This window comes from Coturnix japonica, chromosome 11 (assembly GCF_054131305.1).
Source record: "Coturnix japonica strain WE chromosome 11, WE-NBRP24, whole genome shotgun sequence".
NCBI classification, from domain to species: domain Eukaryota; kingdom Metazoa; phylum Chordata; class Aves; order Galliformes; family Phasianidae; genus Coturnix; species Coturnix japonica.
Window position 1 is genome coordinate 5,436,306 of NC_140673.1, and position 22,546 is coordinate 5,458,851.

Below are 22,546 nucleotides of genomic sequence, written 5' to 3' on the forward strand. Positions count from 1 at the left end.
CGTGGCCTGACAGCTGTCCTTGTGGCGACAGCTCTCCTGATTACAGCCGGTCTCGAACCGCGGGCTGCGCCGGGTGATAAATTCTGCCTCCTCCTGCCCGCTGCTGACCCTGGGTTTAATCGGAGGTTAAGCGGAGGCCAGCGCTCAGCCTCATCCCGAAGGCTCTGCTCGCCTTTGGGAGCCAGGTCCTGCTAAATGGCTTCGCAGCCTCCCATCTCCTCGCCTCCATCCATCCATCCTCCCACCCACTGGGAATACTGAACTCATCCCACTGCAGCTCCCAGAGGAAATCAAGGCTTCTCGGAGCGCTGGTGGCCACGTGGCTGCGCGGTGGGCAGGCTGTGCGTCCTCACGGGCGCTCCGTCTTCCTTGGAAAGAGCCATCTGTTCAGCTCGGTGCGGTGGCAGGGCGGAGGGAGGGGACAACGGAGGGGAAATAAATAAAAAAGAAAATAGGAGAGAGAAAGAAATTCATCATCCGAACCCTGAGGATTAATGGAGTCGCTGGGTGAACTGCGCTGGATGGAAATTCATCTTCATCCATGCCGGTGTCAGGAGCGCCGCTCCGGCCCTTGACAAATAGAGGTGCCCAGGGTGCCATAAATCTGCTGGTGGGGCTGCTCTGTGGGGACACGGCCCCCATGGGGACATGGCCACCAGCCAGGGCGCACAGGAGCAGGGCGAGGATGGGCACCATGCTTATAGGGTTGGGCAGCAGCTCTATGACAGCCATGGAAATCCCCACTTTGCAGCCACCCTGGGATGTGTCCCCTCTGGTCTCTCCCACATCCCTGCTGCCCCTGCTTCATCATAGAACAGCAGAACCACAGGACAGCTTAGGTTGGAAGGCACCTCAAAGACCATTGGGTTGCCAACCTTCAGATTTGCATCATCCCCTTCTCTTCCTCCTTTTTATCCTGCTCTATATAAGCTTCAATCACACGTTGCCTTTATTTTAATTAAACTTTGCCACTCGTCACTTCAGGTCAGCGTAAAACTGCCGAGTAATGCAAAAGATCTTCGGCTTACAACATTGAACGGCAAAAAAAGAGTTAGTTGGTTCTACTGCAAAAGGACCTGAACTGTAATTAAAACCAAAGAGGCACCGATCCGGCAGGAATCAGCCCAGGGCCGAGGCCTAACCCTGCTCTCTCTCCTTCCCACAGCCTCTGCCTGTGAGTTTTCCGACATTGTGGAGCTGCTGCTGCAATCCGGGGCCGACCCCACGCTGCGGGACAAGGAGGGCTGCCTGCCAGAGGAGGTGACAGACTGTAAGGCCATCACCTCGGCCCTGCAGCAGCACACAGCGGGCAAGGTGTAGCCGTGCCATGAGGCTGGATGGGTACCATCGTGCAGCAAAGCCCTGCTCTCCTCCAAGCCTTCGGGTCAGGGTTTTGCATGCTCTGACATCTTGCAGTATTCCAGGGGAGGGAGCGGGCACAGGGCTGGGAATGGGACCTGTGTTTTAGTGCACACTGCTGGGGAGGGCTGCTGGCACGGCCAGGGCCGTGGGGTTGTGTTACCATTTAGGGTTTGGGTTTTTTTTTTCTCTTGGGTCCAAGCAAAATTATTATAAATAAAATAAGCACAGTGTTGGGACAGTGTCTCTGCCTGCTTCTCTTGCAGGGAGGAACATGAGGGTGCTGAGGGATGTGGTCAGTGGGCACGGTGGGGATGGGGTGATTTAAGGGTCTTCTCCAACATGAATGAGCAGCTTGGTTCCTGGAGGGCTGTAGGGATGGGAGGTGCCATCCTCTGTTCTACATCCGTGGGCTGTACATTCCCTTGTGCCTTTCCTCAGCAGAGTCCAACACTTAGGGTCCCTTCCAGCCCTTGCAGGAGGTGTTGAGTCAATGGCAAGGACAAGCCAGGCTGCTGCATCACTTTGGATGCACCCAGGACAGCCTAGAGGTGCATCAGCAAACCTACATCAGCCAAAATGCTAATTCACAGCCTGACTGAGCACCTGGTGGGAAGGCAAGGGGGACCAACCAGCTGTACCTCTCACAGCCCATAATGTGAAGGGAACTTGGGCTCAGTGGGTAATAAAACACCCTCTTAAAGCTGGGACAGAAGCATTGAGGCCCCTGCTATTAGGAAGCACATGTTGGGGGGCTCAGCACGCAGCCCTGGAGATGTTTATAGCACTTTAGGTCTGTTTGTGAGTTTGGAGCCTTTCCAAACCAAAAAAAAAAAAGCAGGAGGGGGGTAAAAATGAGCAAGACATTTATTATTGTTTATAATCTGCTTTATTCAGCCAAACCTTTCCCCAACAGCCCTGCGGATTGCTGCTTAAATCCCCCGGTGCCTTTAACTACCGATACAGAAAGTGGTTAATGTGCATTCGGGCTAAGCTTGGCATCTACTCCAGGAAATCACTTTAATTGAGAAGCATTAAATGTTAAAATGATTAAAATATATAAAAGCCAACACACCGGTGCTCACGGCCGGGCTCAGCCCCCAGCACCTGAGCCTGCACAGAGCTGAGGTCCCCAAACCTTGGGACAGCCCCTTGGGGTGACAGGGGGGCAGTGGCAGAGATGGAAGTGCTCACTGCAAAGCATGGAGATGTACCAGCTCCATGTCAGGGTGCTGGGGCTGCTGTCAGCTCATCCACAGCCCAGTGGGACAAGCCACAACCACTCCATCTCCATCCTGACCTGAGGGACTGCAGGCTTCACCTCACCTAAAATACCCAGGGGGCTGCAAACAGCCCCAAGTGGGGTCAGAGCAGGCGATGCCGCTGCTCCCCCAGAGGGAAGAAGAGCCCAGAGACAGCAGCTGCAGGTGAGTCCCGAATTTATTGACATTGTGTGCCCAGGGACCGTACACAGCTCATGCCACGGCACAGGAGGCAAGGTACAAAGCAGCATCCCACGGACAGGGTGTGGGGACGTGTCTCCCCAAAGACGTGGCAATAAATAAGATTTTATTCTTTAAATTGTTTTATTGTTTTCTTTTCCCACCCTCACCCCTCCCCCCCTCCCATCTTCCCAGCAAACAAGACTCTCACTTTCTGGAACTGTACAACATTTACAAGGGGAGGGGAGGACGTTTGGCTGCATCGGATGGGAATGGTGAGCAAGCAGGGACTGCTGCAGGGACAGCCCCCCCCTCGTGTCCCTTCCCTGTGCCACCCGGGGGCTGGGGCTTGGCACAGAGCAGCACCGGGGGGAGCGCGGCTGAGGGCACACGGGTACAGCTGGGCAGCCCTGCAGCACCAACACACCCAGCTGGGGGACATTCTGCCCGCATGCTTGATTTCAAGTTTACTTGTAATTCCCTTTGCTTTCGGCCTCGGGCAGCAGCCAGCACAGCCTGCTGTCACCAAACGCCACCGACCACGCACAACCCCGAGCTTTTGGGGAATGTTATTGCAATATCCCGCAGCAGAGGCTCACCCCGCTCTCCCCATCATCTTTCTCCGTATCCCAGCCCCAGCTTGGCCGCGTCCTCGGCCTCTCAGCCCGGAGGCTTTTCTTCCTGCTGCAATCCCTCCCCTCCAGCCAGCGAGGTGCAGCGCTGCACCGTAAGCACTCCTGCACGCCCGGGGATAAATCACGGCCCTGCAGCCGCAGCGCGACAGCCCCGCTCCCACCGCCCAGCGCTGCAGCCAACACGGCCCCTGGGCCGGGAGAAACGCTCTGAAACGAACCTTTCTGCCATAAGGGCTTTGCCGTCCCTGATTGTCCTCCCCTCCTGCACGCGTGGCTCTCCGCCGACCAGGAGGGACGAGGCGGGGTGACTCCGACGTCCTCGCCGTGCTGTGCGCCCGCACCTCCCTTGTGCTTACACCCAAAGGCACCCGCCCCGTCCCCGAGCCCCAGACGTCGCCGATGCCCCGAGGACGGGCGCCGAGCCCCCGCGGATCCCTCCGGTTCCTCTTCCCATAGGAAATCCTGGCACCGTCTCTCATCTCCGGCGCTGCTCTCGCGGGCTGGGGGAGCACGCAGGGGGCCGGGGCGGGGGGCGAGCGGCGCTTAGAAAGGGGGGTGATCCATGTCGTCCAGCCAGGAGGCCGGGCTGGTGGGAAAGTCTGGGTACCCGACGCTGCTCCCCGTGGAGATGTCGGAGGTGGGGCCCCCCCCGGCCATGGCGCGCAGCGTCTGACTCACCCCCTGCGCCCCCAGCCCCATGCTGCCGTCCATGGCGTAGTCCAACCCGTTGAGCAAGGGCGGGTGGGACGGCAGCGACGAGATGGACGACGGCGACTGGGGGAGCCCGTAGGGGCTGCCGTCCCGCAAGTCCTGGTACGGCTGTCCCGTCCCGTCCATGGCGAAGCCGCCGTTCAGCAACTGTCCTCCTGCCACGTCGCCAACGCTGCCGTAAACCCTGTTGGTGTGGCCGAGCTCCGAGAGGATCTGCTCGTCTGCAGGGACAAGGAGCGGAGCGCACGGGCCGTCAGCCGTGCACGGGGACCCCCGCACACCGCCGCCCCGCACCCCCTGCCCCACTCACCGCGGAAGCTGAGCTCGCTGTCGCTGACCCCGCAGTCCTCAGCCGAGCTCTCCTTCTCCAGTTTGCCGGCCCCGCGGCTCCGCTTGACGCTCTTGTAGAACTGGCCCCAGCGGTGCCGCCCCGCGTCCTTCTTCAGCCGCTTCTCCTTGGCCCGACGGTTCTGGAACCACACCTGGCAATGGGGGCAATGGGGATGTCTGTGGTGGCTTTGCAGCCTGGCATCCCAGCGCCCTGTGTGCCGGCACCTCCCAGCCACAGCAGCTGACATCAATTACTGCTCCATCCCCGTGTCCCCATGCAATGGGACCCCCACAACCCGACACTCCAACTCCCAGGCAGCTGTGTGACCAAGCAGTCTAACCAAGTATACCAGCACCTGTGCAATCCTGCAGCCCATTACCATGACATGCCAGTGCCTCAGCCCCCATATAACCCAGCACCAATGCAAACCAGCATCCCTGCACATCAGAATCCTTGCAACAACTCCACATCATGCCAGCACCTGATCACCCCAGCTCCCAAATGCTGCACATCTGAGTGTCCCTGCAATTCAGTGCTCCAGCAGGTCGTCATCCATGCACCCCAGCACCCCTGGCAACCCAGCATACCCCAGTATGACAGCGCCTACGCAGCCTGGCACCTCTGCACTGCACTATCATGGCATCATAGCAGTCACGCAGCCCACTTCCCGTACAAAGCAACTGTCCTGCAAATCAATACATCTGCGCTTCAACCCTTCATCCCCTCACACCAGGATCCCCGCAGTTCTCTGCCCCATCATGCCAGCTCCCCAACACGCAGGTACTGTGCAAACAAGTGACCCTGCAACCCAGTGCACCAGCAGTCCAGCAGCCATGTAACCCAGCACCACTGGCACCCAGCATCCATGTAATCCTGCACACCTGCACCTCATTGCCATGGCATCACAGCACTGATGCAGCCTACCAGCCATGGGAACACGCATGCCAGCAGTCCCAGAGTTCTGGCATCCATGTGGTCTGATGCCTCTGCATCTCAGCACTACAGCATTGCTGCAACCTTGCATCTGCACACAGCAGGAACCAGAGCACCCCACGTCCCAGCTTCCACGCACCCTACAACCAAGCATCCCTGCACCCCTTCAATCCAGCATCACATCACCGCAGCACCCCAGCACCTGGAACCCGACCCAAGCCCTTTGGTGCTGGGCTGTGTGCAGAGGCCTGTCCTTGGTCTCACCTGCACCACCCTCATGTCCAGCCCCGTCTCAGAGGAGAGCTGCTCCCGCACGTGCCGGGCAGGTTTGGGGGAGTTCTTGTAGGCATTCTTCAGTGTCTCCAGCTGCTTGGCCGTGATGGTGGTGCGGGGCCGCTTAGCTCCAGCCTCGGAGTCATCTGGGAGCAAACGGGTGGCGTGAGCAGCGCTGGCAGTAAAACACAATCTCGGAGGCCACAAAACACGAGCTCGGGGTCCTACCGTTCTGCTTGGCAGTCTCATAGTCCTCCTTGCACACCAGCCTCCCGTCCTCCATCAGGTAGAACTCATCGCCGGTGGCCAGCTGCCGGCTGCAGATGATGCAGGCGAAGCAGTGCAGGTGGTAGACGAAGTCCTGGGCTTTGCGCACCACCTGCGTGGGGGGGATGCCCTGCTGGCACGCCGTGCATTTGGTCCCGAAGCGCCTGCAAGGACAAGCGGCCAGCGGGGCAGAGTTAACCCAGCCATCAGCCTAATTACAGCTGACACCTCACGCGGCGCGGCTTCATCTTCGTCAGCGGCTGCCCCTAATGGAGCTGGGGAAGGGTTGAGTTTAATGGTTCTTTTAACTAATGCTTATAGGCTGCCTGATTTCCCCCGCAAGGACAGTACATATTTCATCCACATTAATACCAAATAAATTAATTACACCGCCCCGCTCTCATGATGAATCCCAGATTAATGCAGAATGATGGGGCTCTTACGCCGTAATGACAGCGTGGCGGTGCTGTGCTGTGCCAGCAGGGTGGGCTGCCAGGGGCGTGCTGCAAAGGTGTGCAGAGCAGGTATGGAGGAGCGTGCAAGGAAAGGGCTGCCCAGAGAGCATTGGGGTCACCATCCCCAAAGGTGCTATGGGGTTGTGGAGATGCAGCACTGAGGGGTGAGGTCGATAGTGGGGTGGGTTGGGGCTGGACTTCAGGATCTGGATGTTTTCCCACACTTAATGATTCTACATGCAAAGATATTGAAGAGGAACTTCAGGTGAGCAGACCCTGGGCCCCACCAATGGCTGAACCATTGGTGACGGCACTAAGCTATTGATTAGCTCAGGATGATCTACATGGGCCCTGACATGAGCCCACCACTGAGCTCCCAGTGCCAATATCATCGATCCCCACACCTTTGGGCCAGCTCCGTAAGTGACTTGGAGATCATCAGCTTCATTTCACACCATGATTTTCAGTGGCTGTGACAGTGGGACGTGGGGACGTGGTGCTGACGCTGCTGTGCCCCTGGGCTGGCAATGGGATTGGGCTCTTGGGGGACGAGGGGGGGGGGGCACAGAAAAACATGCTAAGCCCCTTCATTCTGCTGAGCTGGGAAGGTCCACACAGGATTATGGCTACATCCTGCGGGTTGGTGGGGATGAAGGATGGGAGATGAGGCATCAGCCCATAGGAAAACCCCCAAATTCTGCCAGAAAACGGGGCTAGAGCGTGTGTGCTTGGAAGCTCATTTTGGGGATGGGGGGAGAGCAGAGGTGGGGGGTGGGAAATGGGCTGTTTGTTGGTTCTTCCATGCGGCAACCAGGGAGATGGATGAGCGCAAGGAGGGAAAGCAGCGGTGAAAGGAAGGGAGGTTCATCTCATAGCGCAGAGTGAATATAAAAAGGATGGGGAAAAAGGGGTAAAAAGGAAGCGGGGAAAGAAATGAAAACAAAAAAAAATAAATACGGGGAGGTGGTGGTGAGGGGGGGAAGGTTAAATATAAAAGAGGAAAGAAATGAGGAGCGGAGCGGTGCCCCCTCGCATGGAGCCGGGCAGAGAGAGCAGCAGCATCGGGGATTTCACGGCTCCATCGCAACTCGCGGTAGGAGGGACGGGGAGGAGAGACGGGGCAGCGTCCCCCGGTACTCACTTGAAGAAATCCTCCTTGCAATAGACGCTGCCGGCTCGGGCGAAGCAGCGCTCGGCCAACTGCATCTGGCAATCGGCGCACTTGAGGCACGAGCTGTGCCAGTGGCGGTCCAGCACCTTCAGGATGAACTTGTCCAGGATGTGTTGGCTGCACCCTGCGCACTGGGGGATCTCTGCGGGGATGGAGGGGAGAACGGCCTCAGCAACGGCGGCACCGCGAGTCGCATCGCGATCCTGCGTTCCCCGATGGAGAAATGGGGAGTGGGGGGGAAGGAAAGGGGGAGAGAGGAAAACGGGGAGGGGATAGAAGGGCAGAATGAGGGGGAGAAGGGTGATGGAGGGAAAAGAGGTTGGAGAAAGGAAAAGGGGAGGAAAAGAGTAGGGGAAGGGGGAAGGTTAATGAGAAGGAAATAAGGAAAATGGAAAGGAAAACGGGAATGGAAAATGGAAAGGGGGGGAGAGGTGGAAGGGTAAAAGGAAAGGGAAGAAGGGAGGAAAAACGAAGGGAGAAAGAGAAGGGGAGAAGAAAGGAAAAGAGAAGAGGGAAAGAAAATAAAATGGAAAAGAGCAAAAGAAAAGAAAAGGGGAAAGGAAAGGAAATGAGGAAGGAGGGGAGGGAAGGAGAGGAAAAGAAAATGGAATGGAAAAAAAGAAAGGAACAGAGAAAAAGAAAAGAAAGGGGAGGAAAAGAGAAAAGGAAAAGAAGGGGGGAAAGAAAGGAAATGATGAGAGGAAATGAAAACGGAAAATGTGAAAGAAAAGAGAGGGAAAAAAAGGAAAAGAGGAGGGAGAAAAAGGAAGGAAGAAAAGAGGAGAAAGAGAATAAGAGAAAAGAAAAGAAGGAGAAAGGCAGAAAGGAAAATAAAAAGGGAAAGGGAAGAAGGGAGGAAAAGGAAATAAACGAAATAAAGGGAAGGAAATAAGAAACGGGGGAAGGAAATGGAAGCAGAGAGAAGGGGGAAATAAAAGGGTAAAGAAAGAAAAGAAATGTAAAAAAAAAATAAAGGGGAAAAGGCAAAAAAAATGAAAGAAGGAAAAGAAAAACGGAAGAGGAAACGGGAAATGGATGGACAGAGGGGAAGAAATTAAAGGAAAGGTAGGAAATTAACATGGGAGAAGAAGGGGAAAGGAAAGAGAAATAAAAGGGGGAAAGAAAGCAAAAGAGAAGGAAAATAGGAAATGAAAAGAAGGGATGGGAGGAAAAGTGGAGGAAAAAAAAAAGGAGGGGGGGGGAGGAAAAGGGCAAAAGAAACGCAACGATAAGGGAAAAAAGAACGACAATGGCAGGAGAGGAAAGGAAAAGAAAAAGGGGAAAGAAAAAGGGGGGAAGGCAAAGGGCGCAGCAGCCGATCGCAGCGGGGCGGTGCAGGCGGCGGGGCCCGGCGGTGGGGCAGCGGGGTGACCCCCAGCCCCGGGGGGGGCATCAACAAACGGCACCGAACGGAGACGCCGCCGATCCCACGGGACCCCCCCACGGCAACGAGGGGAGACAGAACCCCCTGCGTTATCCCCACGGACGGATGAAAGAGGTGGGGGGGGGGAACGGAGCGCGTCCGGCGCAGCCATGCGGGGATGCGCAGCGCTGGAGGCAGCGGCACCTCCGAGCGTCGGGAACGGAACCAGCCGCGGTGTGTATCGCCATATCTGCCCCAAACAGCTCCGGAGAGAGATCGGAAAGTGGACAAACAGCTATTGAAATAAAGGCGTGTTTAGGTTTGTTTTCCAGCAGTTCGGATCATTTCATTTGATCTGATAAATATACACACGCATCTGTGTGTACACAGATCAACACACGTATAGATGCACATGTATATACACATGTGTGTATGCATGTGGATATATGCATGCATACACACACATATATACACACACATATGTATTCACACACATATACATATAAATACATACATATATATAAACACACAGGGGCCAATCCGGCCCCACTCCCCCCCACTGCACTGCGAGTTGGCAGCGCAGCCCGTTGGTTTTATTCCATCTACAGAGATCGATTTCTCTCTTATTTCTTCTTCTTATTATTATTTCTCATGATCGCCCTATCGATGCATTCGTTTATTATTGTTATTATTATTAATTATTATTTCGGGAAGGTGCTTTAGGCATTACTTTGGGTACGGCAAAAGCTTTGCCGCACGTTTGCCCACCTGCCCCTAAAGAAATAGCGCTGTTAATGAGGGTGTCAATTAGCGCTGGCCGTGGGGGGGTTTATAGGCCCACCCCGCAGCTCTCGGCTCCCCAGCGCTGAGCTGAAGTCGATGCAGAATGTCGGGGTTAAGGCAGAAAGGAGCTGTGCGGGTGCGGGGGCCGAGAAATGCGATCTCACAGCGATGGGAAACGAGAACGGCAAAGGGAGCTCATCGCTGTGAGCCGTGATGGGGATGGGGGGGGGGGGGGGGGTGTAAAATAAAACCAAATAAAAAGAATAAAATATTATTATAATGATAGAGCAGACCTGGGGGGAGGTGGGGGGGAGGAGGGGATAGCAGCCCCTCTCCCTGTCTCCGGATCCCGGCCAGAGGCCCCGCACTGATGCCCCTATTTCTCACCTCACGGTTTCCCTATAGCATGGGGGGGTTCCGACACGGTGCCTCCGCGGACCCCCCCCAGTCCCCACGGAGCCCCGCAGCCCGCACTGAGAGGCGGCCCCGTGCAGCCCCTCCACCCCCCATCCAGCAGCACCACGGGAACTTCGGCAGCACAAACACCGCTATTTCGCCACCGATTTGTTGCGCTGAAATACACGAGAAGAAGAACATCTCGCTCGCTGCTCCCTGCTGCGGGCAGAAGCAGAGAGACAGCCCCACATCGGGCTGGGGGTGCGGATGGGGCACTGCCCCCTCCCAGTACCGGACCCCCCCGATACAGCGGGACGCTCCGCTTCTCCGGAACCGTTTACGAACGGGGTGTGGGGGGAGGGGGAACCGTGAAAGCAATAATCGATGATAACGGCGATAATAAACACGAATGCGAATCATAAACGCTAACAACGATAACAAATAGAACCGAACCGAGACCGGCACTGCTCGCACCCTTCCCCCCTCCCATTACACCCGCACGGTGTCCCCGCATACAGCCGGACGCTCACGGCCCTCCCGGGGGGGGGCACCCGGCTCCTCGCCACCTGTAGCTCTGCAGCACGTACCGATGGATGTTCGCACCGACAGACCAGAGGAGGCTCGGGGCCTCGTGTCGCGACATACAGCGACAGCGGGGGCACCGCTGCAGCCCCGTGCACACGCACAGCCGCCCCGACCGCCCCGACGGGCCCCCCCGGCTTCACCGAGCAGAACACGGGGGGAAACGAAAGGGTGGGAAACGCGACCGGGAGACAACGGGGAGGGAACGGGGAAGAGAAACGCGTCCTTACGTTGTACCGGCACCCCGAGGATCTCCGGCAGCCCCTTGACAGCCCCTTCGGCAGCGAGCGCTGAGCTTTGCATCATTTTATTGGCCCGGGGGCGACGGAGGGGAGAGAAGAGGGGAGAGAAGAGGGCAGGGAGAGGGCAGCGGGCCGGGCCCCGGACACGAGCAGCACCAGTTGGAGCCGAGCCGTCCCGGTGCCGGTGCCGGGTGTCGGTGCCGGGTGTCGGTGCCGGTTGCGGCCCGTTGCGGTGCCGCAGCTGTGCCGGCAGCTCCGCCCGCCTCCCATTCATTGCCCTGCGGGGAGCGCGCCTGACGTCACCGCCCGCAGGGGGCCGGGGGCGGGGCCTGCCGCTCTCCGCCAATCACCGCACGCCGCACGCCTTACGGGGCGGGGCCTGAGGGCAGAAAGGGGCGGGGCGTAGTGGTTGTGGGCGTGGCTTGAAGGAAATGGGCGGGGCCTGAGCGCGCCACGCCCCGGGAGTCCGGAACCTGCGGAGCGTGGACGGAGATATCGCGACATGGGGCTGTCGGGACATGGCGCCGGGCAGCCGGGCCGAGAGCGGCCGAGAGCAGAGAGGCAACGCAGAGCGGGGCGATGCCGAACGGCTGGGGCCGGTCGGTGCCGGTGAGCGGGGAGCGGGAACGACGAAACCCCCCAGATCTCCCGCGGGGAGCGGGGCCGGGCACTGACACAGCCCGGCAGCGGATCTGCCCGGCCAGGGGCTGCTCTGCGGGGCGGGAGGAGCCGCACGGAGCAATGGGACCTGCGGGCAGGAGGGCATCCCTGTACCCATCCCTTACCACATCCCTGTACCCATCCCTGTACCCATCCCTGTACCCATCCCTTACCACATCCCTGTCCCCATCCCTGTACCCATCCCTGTACCCATCCCTTACCACATCCCTGTACCCATCCCTTACCCCATCCCTTACCCCCATCCCTTACCCCATTCCTGTCCCCCATCCCTTTCCCAGGCCGTTCTCCAAACGCCGCTGCCGGAGTCACGGCGCTCTGCCCCCCCCACCCCCCCGGCTCCGGAGGGCTCCGATGGATCCTTCTGCCCCAACGCGTCCCCTTCTCCCGTGCGGGTTCCGTTCTCATTCCGCATATCGGTACGGACCCCCTCCCTGCCGCCATCCGCATCGCCCATCCCCGCATCGCACTGGTGCCCCACGACCCCCGCAGCACCTTCCACGCATCACCTCTGTCCTCGCCCCTCTCCGTTCCCTCCCTCCCCTCGCCCATCTATTCCCCTTCGAATCGCTTTGGGGCTCATTCCCCCCGGTGCCCTGAGAAGGCGTCAAGGTTGGAGAATCCCATCCCTTTCACCCCCCCCCCCAAGTGGGAAGGGGGTATCCGGACCCCCCGCATCCCACCCCCATTGCATGGAGAAATCACAGAGCGGACACTTACCGGCAGCTGGAGAACGCGGGTTGTGCCGAGCAGGGCGCTGTTAATTTTGATTGGGGTTTAGCAGACATGAAGGGTGTCCCCCCCACCACAACCCCCAGCCCCGCTATTTTATGGCCGGAGAGGCTTCTTGCCTGCGTCGAGGTGGGAAAGGAAAGAGGGGAGAAAGGAAGCGGCGGGCGGCAGCGAGCCGGGGGGGGCGGCTGGCCCAGGAAAATTAAATTGCACTTGAGGGCAAATTCTATTAGGGAATAGCGACTGTCTCCCATCAGCCTGCGCCATTTGGGTAATTACCGGCGATGGGAAGGGGCGGCCCCGGGGGGATATGCAGCACAGCCCCCCCCCCCATCCCTCATCTCAGCCCACCTGTGAGCACGGCACAACGCGGCGCTGCCCCACCGCAGCGGCCACTTTGGGTGCCCATCGGCGTGTGTGGGGGGGTCCCCAGCGCTGCTCCTTCCGCGAGCATCGGGCCGGCACCAAACAGGATTACGGAAAGTCTATTTACGGGACTCTCTTTTTCCCTGCGTGCGTGGCGGCTTTAGCTCCCAGCACCGCAAATCTCCCCCCACAGCGGCGATCTGGGCAGCCTCCCCCACCCCCAGCGCATCATCTCCCACCGCTGCTTTAGGGTCAGGGAGGGGGTGCAGAGGAGCATCTGCTTCCAGGAGAGGTGCCCGGGGTTGGGTGGGAGGGGTGAGGGATGCTGGGGATGGGCACCTCCCCCTCCAGGGAAATCAAGGAGAAGGAGGCAGCGGCGACAGACGATTTATTTCAAGGGCAGGAGGATGGGCCCGCAGCGCTGCCGGCCCTTCTCCTCCCACCTGGGCAAAGTGAAGATATCAAGAAAATGGCTCCAAATCGGATTGACACCCCCCTCACGCACACCCCCCTAATAAAGTTTATTATCAGCCGGGCTCTAATCCCTTTAAATCCCCGCACGGGGGGCAGGGCTGGGATTAGGGGAGGGCTGCGTAATCCCAATGAATTTGTTACAGGGGGGATTTAGGCAGCGCCAAAGGAGCAGATGGCCGCGGCCTCGGAAAACAACCATTTTCCTTAATGATTCCTAACAAGGATAAAAGGGCAGGGAGAAACGGGGCCAGAGCCCGGCCCAGGTCCCGGTCCCCGGGGACGCTCCTGCGTCCTGCCCAGGGCTCAGCTGCAGCCCCAACACTGGGGCCGGTTTATTGCCAGCTCCTTTTCCTTGCGTCCTCCCCCGCGCTGTAGGGGTTGTCCGACCACTTGGGGACACTGCAGCCCCGGGGATGTGGGGCTGGACGCATCCCGAAGCAAGAGAACAAAATAAGGGACGAACCGACAGCACCGTCGGCAAAAATAATTTATTCCACTAAGACAAGCAGAGAGCGAGCAACGAGATGGGGAGGGGGACAAAACCCACCCCCAGGGCCCCCACAGGCAAAGGGGGAATAGCAGGGGGGGGACCAGCGTGATGCTCCTGGCCCCAGGAGCCTCCTGAAGCAGGAGGCTGCCCCAGCACAGGACCGGGCTGCCCAGTCCCTGCAGAGGACAGCGGGGTACCGGGACCCCAACCAACATCAGCATCACAGCCCCAGGGATGTGGCACACAGAGGGAAACCCCCCCAAAAAAACCCAGCAAAACCTCTGCCCTGGGCAACGCGAGGAGGAGCCCCGCAGCCCCGGGGGGTGGGTGGGGGTCCTGCAGCCCACAGGGGGTCCCACTTGCTCTCATGGCACAGGGAAACCAGAACGGCCCTTCCGTGCGCGGGTGCGGAGTCGGAAGAAGGTGTACATGCCCAGGAGGCACATGGAGGAGAGGAAGTAGAGCGCGATGCAGAGGCTGACGTCCAGGCGGGAGAAGCCCAAGCCCAGCACCCGCAGCCAGGGGCTCCTCCTCAAGCCCCCCTCCTCCCCTTCCTCACGGCTCTGGGGCACTTGCAGCCGCTCCCAGCCGGCGTTGTGATGCAGGGCGATGGTGTCCCTCTTGCTGAGCCGCCGGTGCCGGCCGGCTGCCCGCAGTGCCTTGCTCTTGAAGTGCTGGTCACTGAAGGAGTCCAGATCCACGATGTCCTCCCCCAGCGCCTGCAGCCGTGGGTTCCTGCGCACGATGCTGGGACGGCGCAGCTCCGAGGAGCCCGGCCGCCCCGTCTCGCCCTCCCTGTCGGGCTTCTCTGTCTCCTTCTCTCCCTCCTCTTCCTCTTTCTCTTCCCGGAGGCCTGCAGTGCCCAGCCTGGCACTCACCGCTGCCTCCTCCCCAGACGTGGGGATGGGGATGGCGTAGTCCAGGAGGAGGTTGCCCGGGGAGAAGTGCTCCTTGAGGAAGCTCAGCACGGCCGCCTCGTCCCACGTGTGCACACCCTGCTCCTCCCGGTGGCAATGTGGACACATGTCTGGCGGAGGCCACTGCAGCTTGGGGAACTGGGGGTCCTCTGTGTCACTGCCTGGAGGGGCAAGGAGTGAGAGGTGCCCTATGCAGCAGGGACAGCGCAGCCCCACATTGTGCACCCCAGACCTGTGAAGGAGTGGGATGCTTATGGGGAGCCCAACAGCTCTGATGCCACACAACCATCTGCTACAGGATGTCCCACTGCTGTGGGTCCCCTCATCCTAAAGGAGCTGTTGACTGACCAAACACAACAAGGGATGCACTGATTGTCCCAGCTTCCCACCCTTAAGAAACCACCCCGGTGCTCTGCTCCCTGCACCCCCAGGGACCACTGTGCCGCCCCTTCTCCCCCCCATGACAGTCCTGTACCTGCCAGGCGTGCGTTGACCTCGTTGTGGTGGGACCAGAGCCAGAGCACAGCCTCATCCCGGCTCTTCACCTGGTCCATGGACTTGGCTGCCATGGCCTCAAAGTGCTGGGCACACTCCTGGCAGCCAAAGAAGTGCTTGACGTAGCATCGCATGGTGTTCAGCACCTCCAGCGGCAGCTCTAGGGGAGAAAGAGGGTCAGAGGGTTGTGAGGAGGAGGGTGGATGAGTCAGGAGCCCACAGAGCCACATCGCCCACAGGCCATCCCCTATTTCCCCCAGGATGAAGCACCCCTCATCCCGCTACCTTGATCAGGGCCGGCTTGGGCAGCCTGAACTGTCAGCAGATGGAAAACGGTCCAGAGCCCACAGGGGTAACCACGGAAATGTGGCTCGCTGCCCCTGCAGCCCACCCAGGTGACGTTGGTGGGGAGCACGGAGGTGGGGGAGGCCTGCAGGACAGATGGATGCAGCGTGACTGAGATGTTGGGTGGGATGGGGGTGGGATTAAGGGTGTGGGGGGTGCCTTACGTCCTCCTTATTCTTCACCGCCTCCTTCAAGGCGCTGCGGGGCAGCTCAGGCTCTGTCCAGTTCCGCAGCCAGCTGTCCAGGGACTGCAGGAAGGTCTGCACCGAGGGGCGCCCGGGGAAGTACTGTGCCAAAAACAGGGGGACAATGTGGTGAGGACACCCGAATCCAGCTCCAGGACAGCTCCCACTCCCAGCCGTGGGACCCCCAGCATCCTGCACCGAGTTCCCCCTGCAGCAGGCTCTGAACAGCAGCCCCGGTGCCCAGCTGTCTGAGCAGGGCACAAAGCTGCTCCGGAGGTAAGGCAGCACAAATCCGATTAGCGGCAATGCTCTCGGACCAGGGAGAAGTGGGGGGTGGTCTGTGAGCGTGTGGCACCCGTGGGCAGATGGATGGATGGAGGGACCAACGTGTGCCACAGATACAAGAGATACAGCGGCAGCAAATGGGAAAAGAGGCCAAGAAGAAAAAGGAAGGAGCACTCTGCTCCTGCTTCAAGGCTGATCTGTTCTCCCTGGGCACTCAAATTACACCACAGCTCCCAGATTTGCAGGGAATTCATCTGCCATCCAACGCTTCTGCTGCAAAGTGCCATTCCTCCCTTCCACGGGAGGTTTTGCCATACGATGCATTGCCTTCAAGCCACAACACACTGCTCTCCAGCCAACACTCCCTTCCACGCTGTGCTCCTTCACGCCTCTGGGGTGTGCAATGGTTAAAGCACAGCTGGGCTGGCAGCAATCCTGGTGTCACTGCTCCGTCCAGTGGAGGAGCAGGGAAAGGCAGCAGGAGTTCAGCATCCCAGGGAAGCCCCAGCAGAGGAAAAGCACAGTGGGAGCTGCCCATTGCCAGGGGATTTCTAAGGGCTGGGAGGGACAGCTCTTGCCGGAACCACCCGCCACCATCCAACCCAAAGCCTCCCAGCAAAACCACCTTCAGCCACCTATTGATGGAGGACATGCAGTCAGCCCTGTGCGCTCACATCTACATTTCTGGTTCCCCATGCAGGTGGTTTCCCTCCCAGCTCCTCACCTTGGCCAACACAGCCACGTAGCACTTGAAGGCAGCCAGCTGGGCTCCTGCCAGCACTGCTGGCCGACCAGCCTCCACCCGCAGCGTGTAGTGCACTGCAGACTCCAGGTCAGCCACGTACACCTTGGAGCTGCGGGGATGACAAGATGCCCATCAGCACTTTGCTTTATACCCCTAGAGAGCCAGCTGCAAGGAGCGGGGCTCATATGCAAAAGCAATATGGGATTTAGGGTTGGGGTTCCACCCCCTCCCATTCCCCATACCACCCCATAAGAGCAGATCAGGGCTCTGACCGATCCGCCTGCGCCGGCTGCAGTGCATGGGTCTCATTGATGGCACTGCTGGTGACATTCAGCCTGTAGGAGCCGCGGGTGACACCTGAGAGTGTCCGCAGGTAATAGGTGTAGAAGGAGCGTGCCTCGGCGTGCCTGCACAGAGGAGCAGTGAGCAGCCCCCTCCCACCCCACACCAAGAAGCCCCCCCGGGGCTCCCCACTCGCACCCCTGACTCACACGGGCAGGCGGGAGAAGGAGCCGTTGCGGAGCAGCAGGTAGGCGGAGGGGAAGGTGGTGACACCAAACTTCTCCACCAGCTCCTCCTCACTGCTCAGCACCCTCCTCACCGCCACGTTCTCGTACTGCAGCAGGTCCAGTGCTACCTGCAAGTGGGCCCAGCGTCGGGATGTTGGGAGACGAGCCAGCATCCCCATCCTCCCAAATCCTCATGCAATAAGGCAGCACCGGGTGGTCCAATCCACTGGAGGTGCCCATGGGTTATTGGTGTGCAGGGGAACAGTTGTACCCACCTCTCTGCCCACAAAGGAATTGCTCTTCTCAAAGATGAGCGCCAGGTACCGCTCTGTGTTCCTCTGGAAGAAGCTGCGAATCTCCTCAGCACTGCAAGGAGTTACAGCATCATTTGGGTTGGAGGGGAGCCTTAAAGGCCGCCTGGTCCCACTCCCTCCACTGAGCAGGGACACACACAGCTCCATCAGTGCTCACAGCCCAGCCAGCCTGACCTTGGCTGTCTGCAGGGATGGGGCACCAGCACCTCTCTGGGCAGCCTGTGATGGTGCCTCATCACCCATACTGTAATAACCTTCGTCCTTATATCCAGTCTAAACCTCCCTTCTTTTGGTTTGAAACCATTTCCCCTTGTCCTGTTACAGCTCTGTTAAAGAACGTCCCCTTCCTTCTTACAGTCCCCCTTTAGATACTGAAATGCCCCCTCAGGTCTGCCTGGAGCCTTCTCTTCTCTGGGCTAAAGACAGGGGCACGGTGGTGGTGTTGGGCTGCTTTGTCCCCCCAGGTGAATAGAGCCATCCCTTGCCCACAGGGATCAGGGCTGTGATGCCACCAGTCTGTTTCCAGCCCTGATTCCTCCCCACTGAGGTTTCCAGCCCAGTTTTCTGCTTTGGTTCACAGGCTCTGAAAGCCCACAGGGTCAGGCGAGGAGGCAGAGAACAAAGGGGAGGCAGGGCAGGACAGAGCTGCGTGCTCACCCATGGGGAAAGAAACAACACAAGAGCCACAAATCTGAGCCAGTTTGTTTGGTGTCCTGTTTCTGTCCTGGGACACAGAGAGCTGCAGTGTGACCCTGGCCCAAGCATCGCTTTGGGAAAGCCAAACACTCCCTCTCCACGCACCGCTCGCTCTCTTTCAGCCAGATTGAATTGAAAAGAATTAAGAAAATAATAATAATAATAACTAAAAATGAGCTTCCTGAGCATTTCTGGCTCAGTATTTCCCCCCTTTTCCTGTGCCCATACCTCGCTGGCTCCAATGGAGGGCATGCAGGCGGCCAGGCATCCCCGCTCTGCTCCAGGTTGGTGATGATGGCACGTCTCAGGTCTGCAACGGTGGCAGCAGGGTCTGTGGGATCAGGACAGCAGGGCTCCAATCAGAGACATGACCAACCCCCCCAACCCCCTGCAAAGCCTCAAAGCATAGGTAAAAAAAACAGCAACACAAAACCTATGGCTGTGAACACTCACGTGCAATCCTTATCCCATCCTCTGCTTTCTTGGAGAAAGCTCTGAAGAACTGAAAGGAGACAAAAATCAATGCAGAACACTCCCACCTCATGGAGTATCTCTGTGTGCTGCTCCCAGCCCCACCCCATACAGCCCCAGCATGACACCGGGATGCTGCCCGGCTCCGGATGCGCCTGGCCCCGAGGGGAGGGATGCTGAGCAGTGTGAGCGGCATGCACAGCTGTGGGCACCTGCAGCCCTGCACATCGCTGCCCCACAGCTCCCACAGAGGAAGGCTTTCCCCCACATCCCTGCCCTGCTGCTATGAAGCCGGATGGCGTCATGTGGGTGTTTGCTTTGCGGGCAGGGCTGGGCACATGGCTGCTCGAGGGTGGTGGGAAGAGCAGACACAACACCCCAGAGACATTTCCTAAATGCCGTGGGCACAGAGAGGGCCCCAGACCAGCTGGGCATGGCTCATGCAGCCCCACACCCAGACCCCATGCTGGGTTTACTGGGTGCCAGCCCCCGGCTCCCAGCTGGGTGGGTTTTTGCAGCCCCAAACTCCCTATTCTTGCTGCAGAGTCCCACTGGAGCCCAGCCAGCCCCACAGTACGCACAGCACACAGGGTGTTTGACTGGTTCCAGCTCATCGAGCTGCAATCAGCCCTGCTTTCATTAAGCAACAGAGGATGGTGCCAGCCTGGAGCCCACCTCTAGAGCATCAAAAACAGTTCAAAACCAAACCCCAGTCCTCTCTTCCTCATCCCAAGGCAATGGCAGCTCGCGGGGCCAGCAACTGGCTGGGCAGGGAGGCCTGGCTTTGCTGCAGCATGAAGCTGGGGTTCCTTTCACAGAGGGCAGCACTGGGAGCCAGTGTGTCTGTGCAGCTGAGCGGGCAGGCAGGGGCCCAGCAGCAGGGACAGCAGCGTGCCAGGCACCCTGCCAGCCAGAGGGGAGAGGCTGCCTGCAGAATCCCCACAGGAATATTTTGGTGCCACAGTGATGTCAGCCCAATTGAGCAAGAGAGGGACAACCAACGGCATGGAGAAAAGCAGGGGGAAAACAGGGCCCTAAGGCTCCCCCCCCCATCCTCCTTACCTTCAGCGTGGGGAAGCCGGTGATCCCAAACTCAGCACACACCTGCTGGTTGGCCTCATCTGCACAGTCGAGCGCTGCGAGCATCACTGCTGGCCTCCACTCTGCAGGACACAGGACAGAGTCAGCACAGCCACAGCCCCACACAGCATCCCTGCTATGTGAGCAACCCCCGAGCCTGATATCCCTTTGTGCTGCTCCCCACTGATGCACAAACACTCCCCATTCCTCCCAGCAGTGATGGTGGATGCAGAGCTCGCACAGAGCCAGGCACGGGGCCAAGGCTCATCACAGCTTGCAGCAGGCTGCAGTGCTCCACACCGCCAGCCCTGCATCCCTCCAGCCCAACCTCCTCCTCCACAGCACTGGGTGGGTGGGGGGGGGGAGGACAGCTTAAGCGCCTTGGCCTCTTTTCTTGCCTCCTGAGGCTGGAGAGATTTGTTCCAATTGATGCCTGCTTGGAAAAAACCCTCGAGAACAAAAAAATACCAACAGATAAACCCTAAAAAAGGCAGAGCACGACACAGATTCCTCCTGCTGCTGGAGCCCTGCCCACGCTTTCCCTGCCAGAAATAGGACCTGAACACAGAGCCGGGGAGCATCAGGCCCTGCAGCACATGGGTTGGTCCCCATCGCACTGCTGTGCCCACAGGAGTGCTGTGCATGGACGCAAAGCCTTCATTCCTGCGCTGCACTGTGCTTTCATCCCACGAGCAGCCCGGCCTGCACTCCGTGCCCTACTTTTCACGCAGGGAACGCGACGGCAGCACGGGGCGAGGAGGCAGCAGCCCTGCCCAACCAGCCGGTTCGCCGGGATCCGGGAGGGACGGTGACCGTGCGGCAGCTGGAAGCCGAGCTTGGCTCTTCCCACCCCGGCTGTGATAAGAAAGGGGGAACGACCCAAAAATGGGAGAGCCGGGGAAAGGGGCAACGCTGACAGCTCTGGGTGCGCCGAGCGGTGGGTGCCAAAAAGGGGTCAGCCCCGACGTGAGCAGGCCAGGAGCAGCAGGCCGGAGGGGAACACGCGTGGTTCCACGGTGCCGCATGGGGACGGGAGGGACCCCCGGCACCGCCACCCCTGCCCGGAGCTGGAGGGGGCCCAGCGCTGACACCCCGTCCCCCATTTCCCGTCGGGGCGCCGAGGGAAGCCATCAGCCTGACTCAGCCGCAGTGACCGCGCTGTCATTAGCGCAATCACGGGATGTGACAGGGAAGGACGAGGCCCGGGGGTCGGCACGACCTCGCAGGACACAGCAGCACTGCACCGCCCGGGCACGGGGGGACGCCGGGGGGGGCGGCGAGATGCCCCGACGGCCGCGGGCATTGCCGGGCCGCTCCAGGGCTGCCGGTCCGGCTGCCAGCACAGCGGGGCCGGCGCTGCGGATGCCCACGCGGGTGCGGGGGTCGCGGACTCACCGCGGACGTCCTCGGCCAGGGCCCTCCACGTGGGGGCGAAGTGGATGCAGTGCCCGCACCAGGAGGCGAAGAACTCGACGGCCCACGCGCTGGGGGAGCCCAGCAGCCGCCGCTCCGCCGTGTCGGCGTCCAGCAGCTCCAGCGGGTCGCTGGGCGAGTACAGCGAGCGGGGCCGAGCCGAGGGCAGCGCCGCCACCAGCAGCGCCAGCACGGCCGGCCACCAGCGGACACAACGGCCCGACCCGCCGCCTCCGCCTCCTCCGCCGCCGCTCCGCGCCCGCCGCCGCCACATCGCCCGCCCGGCCGACCCCCGCAGCCGCCGCCGCCGCCTTTAGGGCCGCCCGGCCGTACCGCCCCCGACGGGCGGGACCGGGGGGCGGAGCCGAAGCGGCCGCTGTCACAGCGCCCCCTGCCCGGCACGCTGCGGTCGCCGTTGGGGTCGTGGGAGCTGGTTGGGGGGAGGGGGCGGCTCAGCTCTAAACGTCCGTCCGTCCGTTTGGGAGCGCTGAGCAGCGCCGGTCAGCACCGGGACCTCAGCTGCACCCCGTGTGGGTCCGGCATGCACCTACCGGGGGGCTCCGTACATATAGGAGGGGGGAGACCCCCACCCAGCAGCTCACACCCCTCATAGACACCCGCACAACACAGCGATGGTGCCCGTGAGCCAGGCACGGGGTGTCAGGCCCCGGGGGAGGAACGTGCCCCAAAGGGTCAGCGGTGCCTGCAGACACACGGCACAAAACTGGGATCAAACGCCAAAAGCGGCTGATTCAGACCCCAGGCCCGCGGCACGGCGGCATTAGGGAAATCCCTCGAGGGAAGAGCCTGCTGACGGCACTGCCCTGCACCGTGCCCTGATGTCAGCAGGGTGGCATCCAAAGGGGTCCCAACACCCATGGCCACCCCAGCACGTGGCGGGGCACGCAGGGCTGCTGGCTGCCTATGAGGAGCAGAACCTGCATTCAGTACCACCAAGACCCCCGACGTGGCTCCTCCACCCGCAGTGGGGCACTGGGTGCTCACCCACCCGGCTGGAAGGTGCCCATTGCACAGGGCCCCAGGCTGGACGTGGCCCCATACCAACAGCTGGGCCTGCACATTGGGGTGCCCATCGCTCCCCAGGGCTGGGTGCTGGCTGCGGCCCCAGAAAGGCCATTAGCTGCTGGCCCCACCTCGGTGTTAGAGGAGAACTTGCCCTGCTAGAAAAACGAGCCTGCGACAGCCAGGCCTTGCCTTGGCTGGGGAGCACAGGGGCCTCGGCACAGGACACACGGCTCTCCATCATCCAGTGACTGTAAGGCCAAAATCCCACCCCATCTCTGCCCAGGGCAGCTTCTTTTCCTTTATTCTCACTGTGTTGCAGCAGTTTGGGCTTTTCATCTCTGCAGCAAGCTGGGAAGAGCTGGCTCTTCCTTGCAGATTGCCC

General features: G+C 60.0%; 3 protein-coding genes across 5 annotated transcripts in view; 1 reads left to right on the forward strand and 2 right to left on the reverse strand.

The window, feature by feature from the left end:
• Positions 1 to 1,598, forward strand: part of ACBD6 (acyl-CoA binding domain containing 6) — a 59,220-nt gene extending 57,622 nt beyond the window's left edge. For both annotated transcript variants that reach the window (XM_015869782.3, XM_085512125.1), the window contains one exon: positions 1,166 to 1,598. In XM_015869782.3, coding sequence (XP_015725268.2) covers positions 1,166 to 1,320 — 155 coding nt within the window. In that variant the 3' untranslated portion in view covers positions 1,321 to 1,598. The remainder of the gene's footprint in view (positions 1 to 1,165) is intronic.
• Positions 1,599 to 2,209: 611 nt separating this feature from the next.
• On the reverse strand, positions 2,210 to 12,482 carry LHX4 (LIM homeobox 4). 2 transcript variants are annotated; one of them, XM_085512124.1, is made up of 6 exons: positions 12,342 to 12,482; positions 7,548 to 7,719; positions 5,913 to 6,115; positions 5,676 to 5,830; positions 4,458 to 4,629; positions 2,210 to 4,368 (listed from the first exon to the last, which is right to left on the reverse strand). In XM_085512124.1, the coding sequence occupies exons 2-6, from the start codon at positions 7,610 to 7,612 to the stop codon at positions 3,980 to 3,982; spliced, it is 984 nt and encodes a 327-aa protein (XP_085368250.1). In that variant the 5' UTR covers positions 7,613 to 7,719; positions 12,342 to 12,482; the 3' UTR covers positions 2,210 to 3,979. The 2 variants fall into 2 exon arrangements, with proteins under 2 accessions (XP_085368250.1, XP_015725266.2); XM_015869780.3 differs by lacking the exon at positions 12,342 to 12,482 and adding an exon at positions 10,932 to 11,734.
• Positions 12,483 to 13,667: 1,185 nt separating this feature from the next.
• On the reverse strand, positions 13,668 to 21,426 carry QSOX1 (quiescin sulfhydryl oxidase 1). The gene is made up of 12 exons (XM_015869800.2): positions 21,121 to 21,426; positions 19,708 to 19,808; positions 18,628 to 18,676; positions 18,403 to 18,505; positions 17,440 to 17,530; positions 17,147 to 17,292; positions 16,928 to 17,062; positions 16,635 to 16,764; positions 15,605 to 15,727; positions 15,381 to 15,525; positions 15,076 to 15,255; positions 13,668 to 14,761 (listed from the first exon to the last, which is right to left on the reverse strand). Exons 1-12 carry the CDS (start codon positions 21,410 to 21,412, stop codon positions 14,049 to 14,051), a joined length of 2,208 nt encoding a protein of 735 aa, XP_015725286.2. The 5' UTR covers positions 21,413 to 21,426; the 3' UTR covers positions 13,668 to 14,048.
• Between the last annotated feature and the right edge of the window lie 1,120 nt (positions 21,427 to 22,546).